This window comes from Urocitellus parryii, chromosome 5, assembly GCF_045843805.1.
Source record: "Urocitellus parryii isolate mUroPar1 chromosome 5, mUroPar1.hap1, whole genome shotgun sequence".
Taxonomy (NCBI): Eukaryota; Metazoa; Chordata; class Mammalia; order Rodentia; family Sciuridae; genus Urocitellus; species Urocitellus parryii.
In genome coordinates this window covers 38047595-38062702 of record NC_135535.1, presented here as the reverse complement: position 1 = coordinate 38062702, position 15108 = coordinate 38047595, and the positions used below count along the sequence as shown (strand labels likewise).

The 15108-nt window shown below is 33.4% G+C and overlaps 1 protein-coding gene across 4 annotated transcripts in view; it reads left to right on the top strand.

Annotated features, from left to right (window-relative positions):
* Positions 1-15108, top strand: part of Otogl (otogelin like) — a 122597-nt gene that overhangs the window by 27600 nt on the left and 79889 nt on the right. For all 4 annotated transcript variants that reach the window (XM_077798984.1, XM_026396993.2, XM_077798983.1 and 1 more), the window contains exons 11-19: positions 1141-1247; positions 1449-1574; positions 3132-3240; positions 4093-4139; positions 4637-4782; positions 5980-6103; positions 7480-7657; positions 11306-11430; positions 14180-14389. In XM_077798984.1, the coding sequence (XP_077655110.1) occupies positions 1141-1247; positions 1449-1574; positions 3132-3240; positions 4093-4139; positions 4637-4782; positions 5980-6103; positions 7480-7657; positions 11306-11430; positions 14180-14389 (1172 nt within the window). The remainder of the gene's footprint in view (positions 1-1140; positions 1248-1448; positions 1575-3131; positions 3241-4092; positions 4140-4636; positions 4783-5979; positions 6104-7479; positions 7658-11305; positions 11431-14179; positions 14390-15108) is intronic.

Sequence of the window (15108 nt, the reverse complement as noted above, 5' to 3'; positions counted from 1 at the left end):
ATTGCAAGAAACATGCAAATATATTAAGATAAATCATAAACTTAATGTCTTTCCAGGAGTTCAGCATTTTTTACCTTATGCTGCTTATCAAAAAGATCTTTGTAGTTTTAGAATTTTCTGGGTTTCTAAAGTTTAGAATCCTTTTTTTCCTTCTAAAGTTCAGTTAATTAGACTGGATAAGCTGCATGACTCCAATTACAGTAGCACAGGACAAGAGAAATTTGAGATGGTGGCTTTTGCAATTAAGGTACTGAAAATGTTAAGATTCACAAAATGAAACATTCCTAAGGTACTTATCTTTTAAGATATTTAGCTATTTAATTTTGAGTCTGGGTTGGGCTGAAAAATAAGCCCACTGACTTGTTATAAAACAAATGCCTAGTTAACCTGCTTTGGAAATTGGCAGATCCCATAAGAAATTATTGTTTGGAGAATTCCTAAAGTGATTACAAGAAAATAATTGGAGATTATTTACTCCTGGCAATGTTATAAAAACACTGAGCTTTGGTACAAGAATTTATAATTTTCTTTTAAATCTTAAGTTAATGATATTTCTTCAATCTTTCAAAGTTGTTTTGGAGTCTTATTGCAAGGACTGCTGAGGAACCATCAAAATCCTTTTGAATGATACTTCAGTGCTGCAGACTTCTGGCATTGGTTTCTTTTTGGCATGTGGACAATCAAGAGCATGGTGTTTGCAAACAGTTTTCATACTTGATATTGTTTAGGGGATAGAATTTTATCTGTTTAGTGGGACTTAAATTTTATCTATTATGATTATTAAATCCTAAAAGATCTGGAATTCTTCGTGTAGAAGTTAATATTTACCTACAAGGATTCTGGTAAGAATATTATAATTAAAACAGAAATGTTTTCTAATATAGTGGTCTTTTGACTCAAAAGAGAAGTGGTCAAATTACTGAAAGACTTTGATGAAGACAGTGTATCCAGACATACTTAACTGAAATCCCATGTTGGTGTTTTGTTTTTTTTTTAACATTATTGTCTCTACTAAGACAGGCATACTGACATCTTTTTGGAATGTTTGCTAGGCGCTCATCATTTTTATGAGTCAGTAGCTCCAAGGCAAGGTTCTCAATATTTCCTATGTGATTCTGGTTCTGTCTTTTCATGTCCCAGGACTGATGATGATGAAACCTACTGTCGAGCAGCCACAGAGTATGCCAGAGCCTGTTCTCACGCTGGCTACCCTATTCAAGACTGGAGAGATGACTTTCCAGCTTGCAGTATGTTCTTTATTTTTCAAACCCTGTGCATTTCCTGTTACTTTTGGTCTTGACCTAGAAAGCAAAACTTATTGAAACTAATGAAATGAAAAGATTTTTTAATTGAAGCAATTGTATTTGTAAATTTGCATATTTTTTGAAACACTGATTTTTTTTTTGGAAGAGAGGTATACACAAAGTTCTCCTGTCTTCCCATTTCAGCTGATAAATGTGATGATAGCTTTGTGCATCGGGATTGCATTAGTTGTTGCCCACCTACCTGCATGTTTGAGAAGCAGTGTCTTGGCAGCAATCTTCACTGTCTTGATGGATGTTACTGCCCTGATGGTAAGTGCCTCTTGAGGACACCATGTTTTTACCCATTGGAAACTAGAACTCAGCAATCAAAGGATCACATCTTGGTTTTTTATTTGTCCTCTCCAAGGCCATCAGGTCTATTGCAATTTTCTACCCTTGCAGGATTTGAGTGGAATGGTTGCTTTTCTTGAATAAAGGACTCATTACTTTATATTCCCCAGGAAACTTCGAATTTATAGTTCTAGGATTACCATGGCAAATATTTTATTCTCTTAATGTTTAATGATATTTAATAATTTATGTATTTTCATTTTTTAAAAGATGAAAATTTGAGAAAAAGCCTTCAGATTTTCCCATTATAAGATTTAAGTCTTAATGTAATTTTAATATTTGAAATAAAAAGTAACTTAGAAGAGATAGAGATGAGGTTTAAAAATTTTAAGTATAATTTTTCGGTACTGATAGAAATTAAGGAAGAATACTGAGGAATGCACAAACCCTGGTAGTTTTACAGATTTAAAAAAAATAGACTCCAAAGGTGCTAAGTGATTTCCTCCATGTCATATGCTTAATATAATGAGAATTACACGGAAATGGGACTGTTGACTTCAGTTCATTATTCTGTTGGTGTCAGTATGTTGAACAGTGCCAGTCCTGAGTTGTTTGTTACCTCCATGACAAGATAGGATGTTGCAGCATAATATAAACCCATACACAGAAATAGAAATGAATGCTTTCTCCTATAATGTTTTGCTAAGAAAATGGCCAGCTCAATGAAACATTGTACATAGTAACATGGTTGATTAAGTTCTGGTTCAACCTCCTTGTTAATAAACAGTACAAAAGCAGGTGGGCTGTTGAGTAGAACGACCTGGCTCTATTATCTCTATTACAACCATGCAAATCTCTTTCACCTTAGAATGAACAGATACTAACCCAAGAATATGTTTTCTCCCTCCTTCTCTTTTTTCTTCCCTCAAATACAAGAAACACTATTTGGTTATCTTATTCTTTTTGATGAACCTGGAGTTTTTGTTGGGATAAAAATGTTGAAACCATTGAAATAGACCCTTATGAAATGAAATAATTGCTAGAGCAATGTCACTGAGTAATTAAGACAAGATGGGATATAGTTCGCTGGTGAGGAGACTAACTTTAGATAGGAGCAAAGATAAGTATCTAGAAGTGGGTGGGAAGACAGGGTTTATGTGTGCAGATTCTGGAGGGAAGGTGATGATGATGGGAGTCCATGGAAGAACCTTCCCCACCCCACCATCTTTGTTTTAGTTTTCTCAGTAAAATTAAAAAAAAAAGATAATTTTTTTTTCAGTGTAAAAAGCTAGGTTATATGTTGTGGGTTTGAGAAAACAGAAGAATGAACAAGAAAGAAAGAAACCAATAAACCCTTATAAGGTAGCTATTGCCTGAAAGCCAGGTTGCTGTTATTCTCCTTGAAACTAAAGAAATTTGAATTTCTAGCAGTTAGTATAAGCAGATATTTGACAAAAGCTAATTGAATTATAATATTTAAAGAATGCAATCTTTATTATTTCTTTTGAGAATGTGATATATATTTTTCTTAAATAGGACTTATAATGGACAACGGGACTTGCATCTCCTTGGAAAATTGCCCATGTAGTTTTCATGGATTAGCTTATGCAGTTGGTTCAAAAATTGAACAAGAATGTACTGAATGGTATGTCATCAATGTACAGCCAATTATTTTGGGGTATCTGGTTTATTAACAACTTTTTCATAACAACTGTTTAAAAAGCTTATTACTTATTTTCTATTTAGTTATTACTTTCTTCTAAAAATTCTGAGATGCAATTTGCATTTTATTTAAACTACATGGGGGTGTCTACATTTTCTTTTATGATGTAATTTTTACAATCTTCCTTAACAATTTCATAAAATACTATGCCCATATGACAAGTCTGTTGCATTTTCTTATTATTTATAATAATTAACTTGCATATACTTTTACTCTTAGAACATGATGCTGTTTCTGGACTTCTCTATTGGATGTTTTAAAAAGTGACTCCCTATATTGCCAATTTTGAGCTATGGTTAGAAAGATTTATATTTCCTTAATAAATTAGCTAAGATTATGGGGAAACATTAAATCCTTCTAGCACAGTCATAGAAAGAAACAAGTTTACCTGTTATTGGGCTCATTAGTGTACATAAGAGAAATGCAGTCAGATACCTAACTGTGCTCTTAGATGCTGGTGTCTTCAGAAATTCTACCTTCATCCTCTAAAGCTGTTTTCTTTGTGAAGATGGAAAGTAGTGTTCATCTTACATAGATGATGTCTTTTCTCTTGTCACAATGCTTTGTGGCAATAAAAATAAATACACAATAAATAATAATTTAGATGCTAACCAGCACAAAGTTATTAGTAAATTAAACTTTTGTAGAGATGTTTTTTAAGTCCAATTATTCTGAAACTATAAACATATTTTGGTATATTAATCAATACATTGGTACAAACATTAATACAGTTTCTATATACCAGTGGACTAATGTTATTATAATTTTATTTAGTGTATGTGTTGGTGGAGTTTGGAACTGCACTGAGCATGACTGTCCAGGTAATCTTTTAAAGTGTTTTTGAAGAAAATTTTTTTAATTTTTTCTAAACTGGGGAGGAAGATAGCAATATTTTTAAAACATCTCTTTATATATATCTTGGATATAACAAGAGATGCAATAACCTACAAATTCAGGTACTCAGAGGATAAATTGAAAATTGGATAAGTGATAACTTTGAGCAGGCAGATTTGGTAAAAATTCATTAAAATAGTACATATTATAAAACTTATAAAGTATGTAGAAGAATTATCATTTAATAAATTTCAAAATTAAAATGGATATTAAGTGGAATAATTTCATCTGGCCTAGTAAATTTGTGAAACCAATAAATTTTAAACACTTTAGATGTTCTTTTTAATGCATTATTGATTATTTTCCCTAAGTTGACCTCCTTTTTTTTTAAGAATTAACATAATTTCTTCATCATTCACCTCCTTCTCTCCTCTCCTTCTCCCCCCACCCCTTCCTCCTCCTCCTTCATTTTTTTTTTTGGTAGTTCAATGCTCTGTTATGGGTGATTCTCATTTTACAACTTTTGATGGTCGACATTATTCTTTTATTGGCATGTGCCAGTACATCCTTGTGAAAGGAACTGGAAAAGATAAATTCACAATTACTTTGCAGAAGGCCCCTTGTGAACAGGTAAGAACATCTCAAAATGAGCAGAAGAATATTCATTTTTCAAACTTAAACTTCATATCTAAATTAAGAATAGTAACATGAATGAATATGGTTATTGTCTTCACAACTAAGAAGACAATGATTATTGAGATGTACAAAAGAAAGGAAGAAATGCTATTAATCATGACATATCTTTGTTTATGATGAATTCTGATTTCAGAGATACTACAATGTGAAAACAAATATATCTTGGACTAGATAAATACTGCATATTTAATTGCAATTTTTTAATTTAAAAATTTAATTGCTTTTTCTTTTTTTTTAAGTGGTACTTTGAAAATTGCATGCATGATTGCACAATGGGCCTAGATTTTTGATTACTCCAAAACTATGTTACAGAGATAATTTTTTAAAATATTTTTTCATTTGTCAATGGATATTTATTTATTTATTTATTTTATTTATAAGTGGTGCTGATAATTGAACCTAGTGTCTCACACATGCTAGGCAAGGGCTCTACCACTGAGCCAAAACCCCAGTCCCAGATATTATTTTTTGATAGGATTGAATAAGTTTCTTATTATTCTAAACAGATATAGTGGTTTTCTTAATATATTGAGATATACCTTTTTGATATTTTCATGAAACAACAAACATCAAATACTTTGTAAATGAAGAAGCCAAGATCTTTTATTCATCTCTCAAATAGGTGGTCAAAAATTTGCTAAAACCTTTAGAATTTTCAGTTTTATTCCAATGTAAAATAGTTATTTTCAACAAATATTCTGAACTACTTTTTTTGATTTTTTTTTATTCTTTTCTTTGCAATTTACCAGTCTGAATTACCTTTCTAAATGGAATCTTAAATCTTTTGGGTATGTTCTTTATTGAAATTTATATGTCAAATATACCAGTTATATATCGGTACTTTATTGAAAACATTTTTATTTAATATTTTATATAAAATATATGTATGTTTATTACATATTTAATGTACCATAGATATATTTTATTGGGAGTGGGACTATATGGCATGGATTATGTAGCAGCCATGTTATTATATTACTTATGCTCAAGATTTCTGTATACCAGAATATATTTACAGGCATTCTCTCCTTTCTTTCTTTTCTCTCCCTCCCCTTTTCCCATCTACCATGTCTCTTTCTATGTCTGTGTCTCCCTCTCTTTCCTCTCTTTGATAATTTGATTTTTATGCAGAATCTTGGCTTGGTCTGCCTGCAGTCTATAACTCTAATTCTGGAGGATGATTTTAACAAACAAGTGACCCTTAGTAGGGGAGGACAGATCCTCACCAGTCCTAACCAAGGCTTTAATCTGAAAGGTAGGAAACAGTGCTAATGCTGCACCTTCTGTACATTAGAAACAGCAACAAATACAACCTACATGGTGTCTTTTCCCAGAGGCTGGCTACCTTGTATTTTTTGGGTGCCTTTGTGACACTAGGTCCTCAGTTAGAAAGAGCAAAGACCACCATGTTTATGGGATTTAATGTTTAATAACTTAGTTTGGAAGGGACGAGATAGAGGCAAATGGGTTTCTAGCAACATGTGATACACTCAAAGGTTTGTAGGCAAACTTTGTAGGTTTAAATAAGGTATATCCCATGCAGCCCTGGGATGGGAGAAACATGGAGTAAAGGTCTGGAAAGTTATCTGAAGGAGGTAACATCTCACTGAGCATTAAACACATGGGGTAAAGATGGGGAAAATGGTCCATGAAAAGCTGGGTGGTGTAGACTTGGGCGAGTTGTGTAGCGGTAACTTTAACTGGTTTGACACTGCTATAGCATGAAGAGGGTAAAGTGGAAAATGTCCAGAGATGAGATTAGGAAAGCAGGTGGGGATGACACTGGAAAAACCTTGTTTATTGGGCCTCATACTTGGTGGTTTCATGGAACAAGCCCTGTTTATGACTGGACTACAGCATAGTTGTTAATAATTTTCTTTTAATATCAGAGTGAAACTCTCAGAAATGTTCCGAGTTGTATTACAGATTACATACTGATGCTACACAGGTATCATGCTAAGGAACTTGAACTTCAAATGGAGTCAAATATGAAATTATCATTATCTGACAATTTTATGTACAAAGATGGCAATCTCATATGGTTCAAGCAAAGAAACAATGAGTTTTAAGTAGCTTTCGTGATTTCTTTGATAGATTACAAAGACAACTCTGTGGAAGTGACTTTGCAGATCACTAGACAAGAGACACTGACAATGTTAGGATGTTGCAAAGTGGGGCATGCAAGAAATAAGGAGGAACTGATATAAGGTGGTGACTGTAGAGATGGAAAGAAGGCGTAGTGACTGAAATTAGTTGTGGATTAGACTGAGGTTAGTTGGAAATGGCACTGAGGGGAAGAGAGTGATCAAAGAATGAGTCTCAGCATTCTGCCTTATTTGATCAGATGGATGGCCAAACTTGTAATAAGGATACAGGGGCAATGAAGAACAACTCGTCAGGTGGCAAAAGCCACTGATTTACTGATGATCCAGAAAAGTAGGAGAAGGAAAGGGAAATGGAAGAAAAGAAAGCAGGATAAGGTGGCAAATTTTGGCCCCAGGGCTCAGGAAGGAACTTCAAACCTGCTGCCCCCACTTCCCAGTCCATTAGAAGAAGAATCATACTTTAACATTTCTGAACACTGCCTATATGTGTTAAAACTTATTTATATATGTTCTTTTCATTCCCTAGGAATTGTTGAGATTCAAACTCTGTCATCATTATTTATTCTTCTAAAAACCACATTTGGCTTAAAGATCTTGTTTGCTATAGATGGGGAAAGAATTTATATTCAACTCACTAGTGCCTGGAAGAGAAGAACATTAGGTCTGTGTGGCACATTTAATGGAAATATAAGGGATGATTTTCTGTAAGTATGATTTATGAATAGTCAACTGAGTTTAATGACTGGCAATTCAGAGGATATAAATTCATTAAAAATGTTTACTTAACTAAAAGGAGCTTAGCAGTCACTGTTTGAAGAACTTAACATAGATCATCATATTTAAATTGTATAGCAATCCCCTGACTAGTGTCTTTGTTTCATAGATAAGGAAAGGAACCAAGATCTCAAAGTGGCATATAAATCTTCAAGGTCATTTAGCTCATGTACTGGAGCTAGGCTTTGAATATTGGCAGTGTGACTCAGCCTTTGGGCTAACCACTACCTGTTGTTCTCTACGACCTATCAATACTTAATAATTAAGTATGTTATTTTTGAAAACATGCAGCCTTTTAGACAATCTTAATGTAATGGTGTATTAGTGGCAGTAAGTTATACTTTAAATTATGGATGTTATTCGGTAGTAATGATAGCTTTAAAGCACATGTTGTATCTAAATTTATTGTATTTTATGGAAGTTTGTGTTCCATTGGAAGAAAAGCAATAAAATACATCTGTATCCCTCCCTTAAAATTAACACTTATCACATACCTGTGAAAACAAGCAGTGCATAATTTAGTGTAGATGTTTTGAGCAACTGTTATTTTGCTAAAAGCACAGTGAGAGCAATTTAAGCAGGATGACATGGTTTACCTCCTCAAGGCACTGGTATTGCAGGTTGGGAGGGGATCAAAATCTTTAAGAAATATTTGGAATCTGAAAATGTAAAAAAGTATGTGATTGTTAGGGACTGAGGAAGGCAGAGGCTGGATGGGAGATGTTAGTCCAAGGAAACAGTTTCAGTTAGAAGATGTATAGAGATTTATTATACAGCATAATGTCTGGAGTTAATATATTATATACTTGAAAATTGCTGAGAGAGTAGATGTTCTGTGTTCTCACACAAAGATTGTAAGATCATGGTGAGGTGGCAGGTAAGTTCATTGGCTTCATTTAACCATTTCACAGTGGGCACATGTATATACCACCAAAACATTACTTTGCACACCATAAATATATACAATTTTTATTTGCAACCAGACCTTAATAAAAAAAATTTAAAGAAGAACTGTTTAGTGCTAGGCAAGGTATTCACCAATAAATACATAAAAACACTGAGGTAATTTTAAAAAATTAAATGTTGAGCTTTGTGTTTGTAGCTAAAAGCATAGTAGGAATTAAGAGAAGGTCATTAGGGCAGAGAAGTCAAGGGACATTTCCCAGGGCAATTGTTCTCCATGTAGCAGGCTTTTTTTTTTTTTTAAATACTTTTACACATACTCTTTTTTTTTTTTCTGTTTGGGGTTATTTGCCCTTCCTAATCTTTCCCATGAGCTTTCACTTATTGTTCAACCCAATTCAGAGATTACTTGCTTCTAAAGCTAGTTTATATCCCACCAGATAAAATTAATTCTAATTTTATTGTCTGCGAAAATCCTTTGTTTATCTGTTTGGTTTCCACCAAACTGCAAGGCCTGTGAGACTAAGGATTATATCCTTGGTTCTTGTATTCATAGGAATATATGTTTTTATAGTTGTTGGTGGATCTTTATTTTATTAATTTATTTATATGTGGTGCTGAGAATCAAACCCAGTGCCTCACACATGCTAGGCAAGTGCTCTACCACTGAGCCACACCCCAGCCTTTATTTTATATGCATAGGAATCTTGTATATATTGGACAGACAAATTGAACTGAGCAGAACTTTTAATGAGGCACTGAGAAGAAAATTTGGAATGGGTTGGGAGAAGTGTCATTTAAATTTTTTTTTTTGAAATTAAAAAGAATTTCTTTTATCTTATCTCCTGTGTGATTAATTTGTTTGGAGATAATTTTTTGTTTTATTTACTTGTAGGTCAGAATATTAATATCTTTATCCTACTTGAAAAACAGATACTACATCAAGAGGCTTGGTTAAGATGTTCAGAAAAGATATTAAGCCTGCTTTCTTTGCCTTGTTTGTCAGAATGGGTTAGCCGTCAGTGTTTAACAGATGGCAGATCTGTCTGCCACTTTCTAAGGCACCAGTCTCCTCCATACATAAACATTCAGGCGCGATAAGAGTACAGGATAATATTTCAGAGTCAGAGATAACTTTTGAACACTGTTTAGCTTTCCAACTAAAGTAGTTAAAATTCTTTGCTTCACAAAGGTTAATGTGAATCTGCAAACATAGTTTAATGGAAACTATTAATTGAAAATTTATTTTACATGCCTTGTTATAGTAAATCAAGTATGTTGAGCTGAAAGGCTATTTTTTAAAAATGAAATATAATAAGTAAATAAGTCTATTTTTTGGCTCCTAATTCTTTTTTTTTTTTGGTATTTATTGTTATAAGTAAACTAAATGAAATAGAGCAGGGCTCTGGATCAGTTCCTCCTGGGAACCCTGACTATGTGCATCATCCCAAACTGTTTTATTGTCCCTGGGAGGGAAGAAAAGGGGAGAGGAGTGGAGGGGAAAAAAAAAAGAAGAAAGAACTAGTGTAGGTCATGCAATTGAACCAATGAGATTTTGATTCAGATGTTTGTTCTAATTCTTTGCAGTTCCAGAGTGGTTTGACTTTGAAGAATAATAGAAAAGGAAGGAGAGGGTGGGATGGGCATTGGATGAGCATTGTGGAATGACTTGTGAAGCCCCTTTGTTTCTTTCCTGTCTCAGTCATTCTGGTGAGGAAACTTCATTGAGGGTGGTTGAGCTAAAGACTTACCAAAGTAGTTACCAAAGGACAATGTGAAGAATTTAGGAAAAGCCTATCTTTCTAATTGTTGTGGCAATTAATGCAGTCAGGACTTGTGGTGTGGTCAAATGCTTCCAAAAGGAGACTGAATTTACCTTAATTCCATATAAGTGGTTTTGACTGTCTGGCACAGTGTCCAGTAGGGACTGTCATTTAATAAATGTTTGTTGTTGAATCAAATAAATCTTGATGGCTGCTGGAGATGGAATTGTGTATTGGCTCCTAAACACTGATGTGGTTTCTAAATCTGATTTCAGAATGCTAAATGGTTTTCTTCAATTTGGGTTTGTTGAGGAAGCTGAAGAAGTGAGCAAACTTGGACAAAAGGTGTCTTTCATACTGTTTTCTTGGAATATTCTTTTGGTTTGCTTACTTCATGATGGAACTTCAGTATGTCAGGATTCATAATGGAAATTGATATGTTCAACCAAAAATATAGCTTATTTATTTTTTGAGACGTTTATCTTTAGCCTGAAAATAATCATCTGAACTACCCACACCTTTGTCTCCACATGCACTTAAACAACACACATTAAAACTTTGGTTTTGTGAGTAATGTTTGATGAACTCAATGAAAACTAGATTTGAATCTTGGTTTTGCCATTAATTGGCTTAATGAAATTTAATATTTCTCTGAATTTTTGCTTTGCTTTCTCTGTAGAAGCAGTGATAGATTGAGGTGAAGATTAAATAGAATCCTGTATGCGAACAAGTTGGCAAAATGTAAACTCTCAATAGCAGGAAGCTATTATCACTACATTTTTGAAAACTGGCAGAAAATTTCAAGCTCTAAGATTTTTTTTGTACATTAAGAAAAATAATATTCTATTATTTAAATATTTGAAGATTATGAACTAATAAAATGAATGAGTGAACTTTTTCTTTGCTTTGTAGTTCTCCCTCAGGCATGATAGAAGGAACCCCACAACTTCATGCAAATGCATGGAGGGTTTCCTCCACCTGTTTCGCACCTGTTCATGTGCCAATGGTAGACCCCTGTAACATTAATCAACAAAACAGTAAGTCTTCCTTTCTGCATGTAAACTTAGGGAGAATGTTCCATATGCTGCTCTAATTTTGTGAAATAGTATGGTGATTTTAAATTCCAATTTTCTTTATTATGCTAAGTCAGTACCATTCCTTATATATTTTTGTTTAAAATTACAACTGCATGTAATTGAGGCTATCAAAAAGAACAGAAAACGACTTTTATTTACCCTTTTGCACTCACAAAATTACTTATTTTAGGTGTTTAAAGAAATCCCTTCTTCCCAATTGTTGGTTAGCATTTTGGAGCTTTTGAAATATTTGAATGCTAAAGAAAAGTCTCTGGAAATACTTTAATAATGATGTCATAGTTCTGAGATGTTTGACTTCTGTTCTATAGTGTGTTAACTTAGTGATTCTCCTGTTTATGACAATCCCATCATGATATCTTATTGACGCCCATCACCATTCCTACTCATAACATATGTTGCATCTCCATAAGCAGGAAGCCAGTCACCCAAAGATGGTCTGGGACTGTTAGGCAGATATCAGTTTGCCCCAGAATTCCAATTTGCAAAGATAATGCAACTGACGTGAAAAATTTGGGGGTGTATGTTTTTAAAGAAAGCTTCAACAAACCATGTTAAAATTCTACTTCATTTCTCAGTGAAAGGAGATTTCTTTTTGGTAAAATTACTTTATAAATAAAAATGTACATGCTTAAATAGATATTCTTATAATTTTAATCTTGTTCCTTTAATTGTTTGGCTGATTTAACATTTTTACATAGTTAATTTTAAACATTACTAATATTGGTTAGGCATTCACATATAATTTCTAGATTTTACAGTGGTTATATGGGAAGATTATGTTGATTGTCATGGTTTTTATTAATAACTTGTTGTTTTGGTGTATTGAAAAAACCACAAGATAATATTGCTGTCAATACTTTTTCTAGAGAAGAAAGTTGAGATAGCTTTTAAAGTTGAAGAAGATTGTTAACTTTATTGATTTTCCTGTCCAAAGATGGCTATACTAGAGATTTTGACCCCTATGATTTACTTACTACTTTTGATCTCATGCCTATTTAACAACATTTTTCTCAATTCTATACCCTATATTTCACTAACTTACCTTTTTTTCAAATAGTCTTATTTGGTTTGTTTCTTCATTATTAGATTTCATCCTTGATATTTCAACAAGTTTATTTTTTAATAGCATATACAAGTTTAAATAGAGCTCAATTAATAAATTCAGTTTCCCTCTTGTTTCTTCTCCAGTCATATCTTTTACTGTATGTCATTTTGCTGTGTTTTCCATCACTCTTCCCCCATGCTCTATGTCTTCTATAATGTATATTTTAGATATTATCTTCCTTTATTTTTTCCATGAACTGTGATTATTTTGAAAAAATTTTTTGAATGGGTAAATTCATGAAGATCCTCAAAGAAAGGAAAATAAATATACAAAAGTCAATAGCTACTCTGTATTCTGAAGTTTTTTTTTCCCACAAAGATGTTCTTGAGTTACCCTTTACTTAATGTCAGTAGAAATATCTTTTGGTTGACATATCCTTAGGGCACACAATAATGGTCTCATTCATATATTATATTGCTTGTTCAGGATCCCTTTGTGTTAGGAATATGTATACTAACAATGCACTGCTAAGTCTAAATGCCTTATTTTCAGATGTATGTGCATACCCAGAGGGGGAAAATGTAAAAATGTAGGCAATTACCATGTCTCCTTACTAATAATTAATATACTTAAATTTCTCAACCAAATAAGTTTAGTATAATTCCTTAGTATTGAAAATATTCTGATGTCTAGCAGCTTATCTGCTCTCTCAAAGACAATGACAATGTAAAGATTGATTAGCTATATCTGAAGGAAACCATGGCAACCCAGGAGCACTACATTAAGGAACCACAGACCCAGTCTTTTTCAGCAAGATAGGATCTAGATTATTTTGCCAAACTTGTTTTGTTAATTCAATAAAGGATTATATCTGGCCAGTCATTCTCAAGGGAAAAATCAATAGATTTCAAGATCTGATAATAAAGACCTGCCTCTAAATGAGATAATGGCAGTTATAGGTCCGTGACCCTTAACATTTAATCCAATGCCTAATTTTTATTCATTACTTTTATTCTTACATTCATAGATTCATTTATCAAGCATGATTAAGCTCTTAATGTCTGCCAGGCATTGCATACTATGCATTGTGCCAACATTGAGTTCAGTGATTATGTGGCATCTGCCACATTACCATTCACCTTGGAGACTCCAGTGGAGTGAAAAATGATTCTTCATCCTTCCTGGATAATTGTATTTTCTATAATGTTATCCTTACATCCATAATCTGGAACCACTTTCATTATGTGTGGTTGTCTGGAGTTAAGCCTCTCAATATTCCCTAGTTTTTCATAGCAGGTTTCCTCAGATGGTCCTCAGGCAATGGGTGATTAAGGCTCCTGCTTCTATCAACCCTTTTGTTACTCCTATCATTCAAGTACAAAAATATTTCTTGTTGTTGATATATTTTTGGCTAAAAAAATTATTAAATATGTACTAAGTGCTGTTATTAGTATTACCCAAATCATAAACACACACACAAAAAAACCCTGTAAGAAGCTGGGTATACTGACTCTCATTTAAAGTGATGTGCAACATAGAATGCTTCAGTAGGAAATCAAGGATACTTGAATATGCATGAATAGTTCTGGAACTTGGTAATTAGGGGTAAGATATGAGATGCTAATGGGAATCTTTGCCTGTTAGTTGGGTATGCAGCGCACTGTGATGTCATCCACCAGGAGCTCTTTGCTTCTTGCCACATCTACGTGAGCCCTGGGCTGTACTATCAGCTATGCCGCCACGATGCATGCAAGTGTGGGAGCCCCTGCCTGTGCAATGCTCTTGCCCACTATGCCTACCTCTGTGGTCAGCGTGGAGTTCCCATCGACTTTAGAGCTCAGATTTCATTCTGTGGTGAGTTTGATGGCACTGATAAAGACTATCAAAAAACACATCAGAGATTTTTGTTTTTACAATTATTGCTCTTATTATTTTTTTAAAAGTCTCAATATTGTGTGTCAGTTATTTGAAATAGTGTACAAACATGAAAAACAGATGAAGTATTTTGTTCCCTAAAATTGGAGATATGTTGGATAAGACCAAGAACTTTTGATTGTTTATGCTGTAAGCAAAATTAGAGTGTAATTATGTTTGATATGTGCATCAGAAACAATTAGAACATTTTGAAAAAATTCTTAGGATGAAAATGTCATATTTAAATATTGAAAAGTATGGAAAGGCATCATGTGATACGGTGGCAAGTTGATCTGTAGTTAAAAAGGATGGGCTCCTTGTGTGTCTGGTAACTTTTTTATTCACGAATCTTTATCAGGTCCCCAATTAAATTGGTGAGACTCAGGTTTTGGGGGAACTCCTCTGTCTACCTCTCTACTCCCACAGTAGTTTGACAAAGCATTGTTATTCCAGGAGTATCATTGGCCAATATTGGTGGTAATTGCTTAGCTTTAGCTTTCTGAGAAAAAAAATAATATAAATATAAAAATAATATAAATTCATATACCAAATCTGTACAGAATGTGTCTGGCATTATGAGTTTGTACAGGTAACTTTATTTTATCACATCTGTCACAGTCACTTCCTAGCTTCTTTCTGTATCATATTAGCAGATTTCA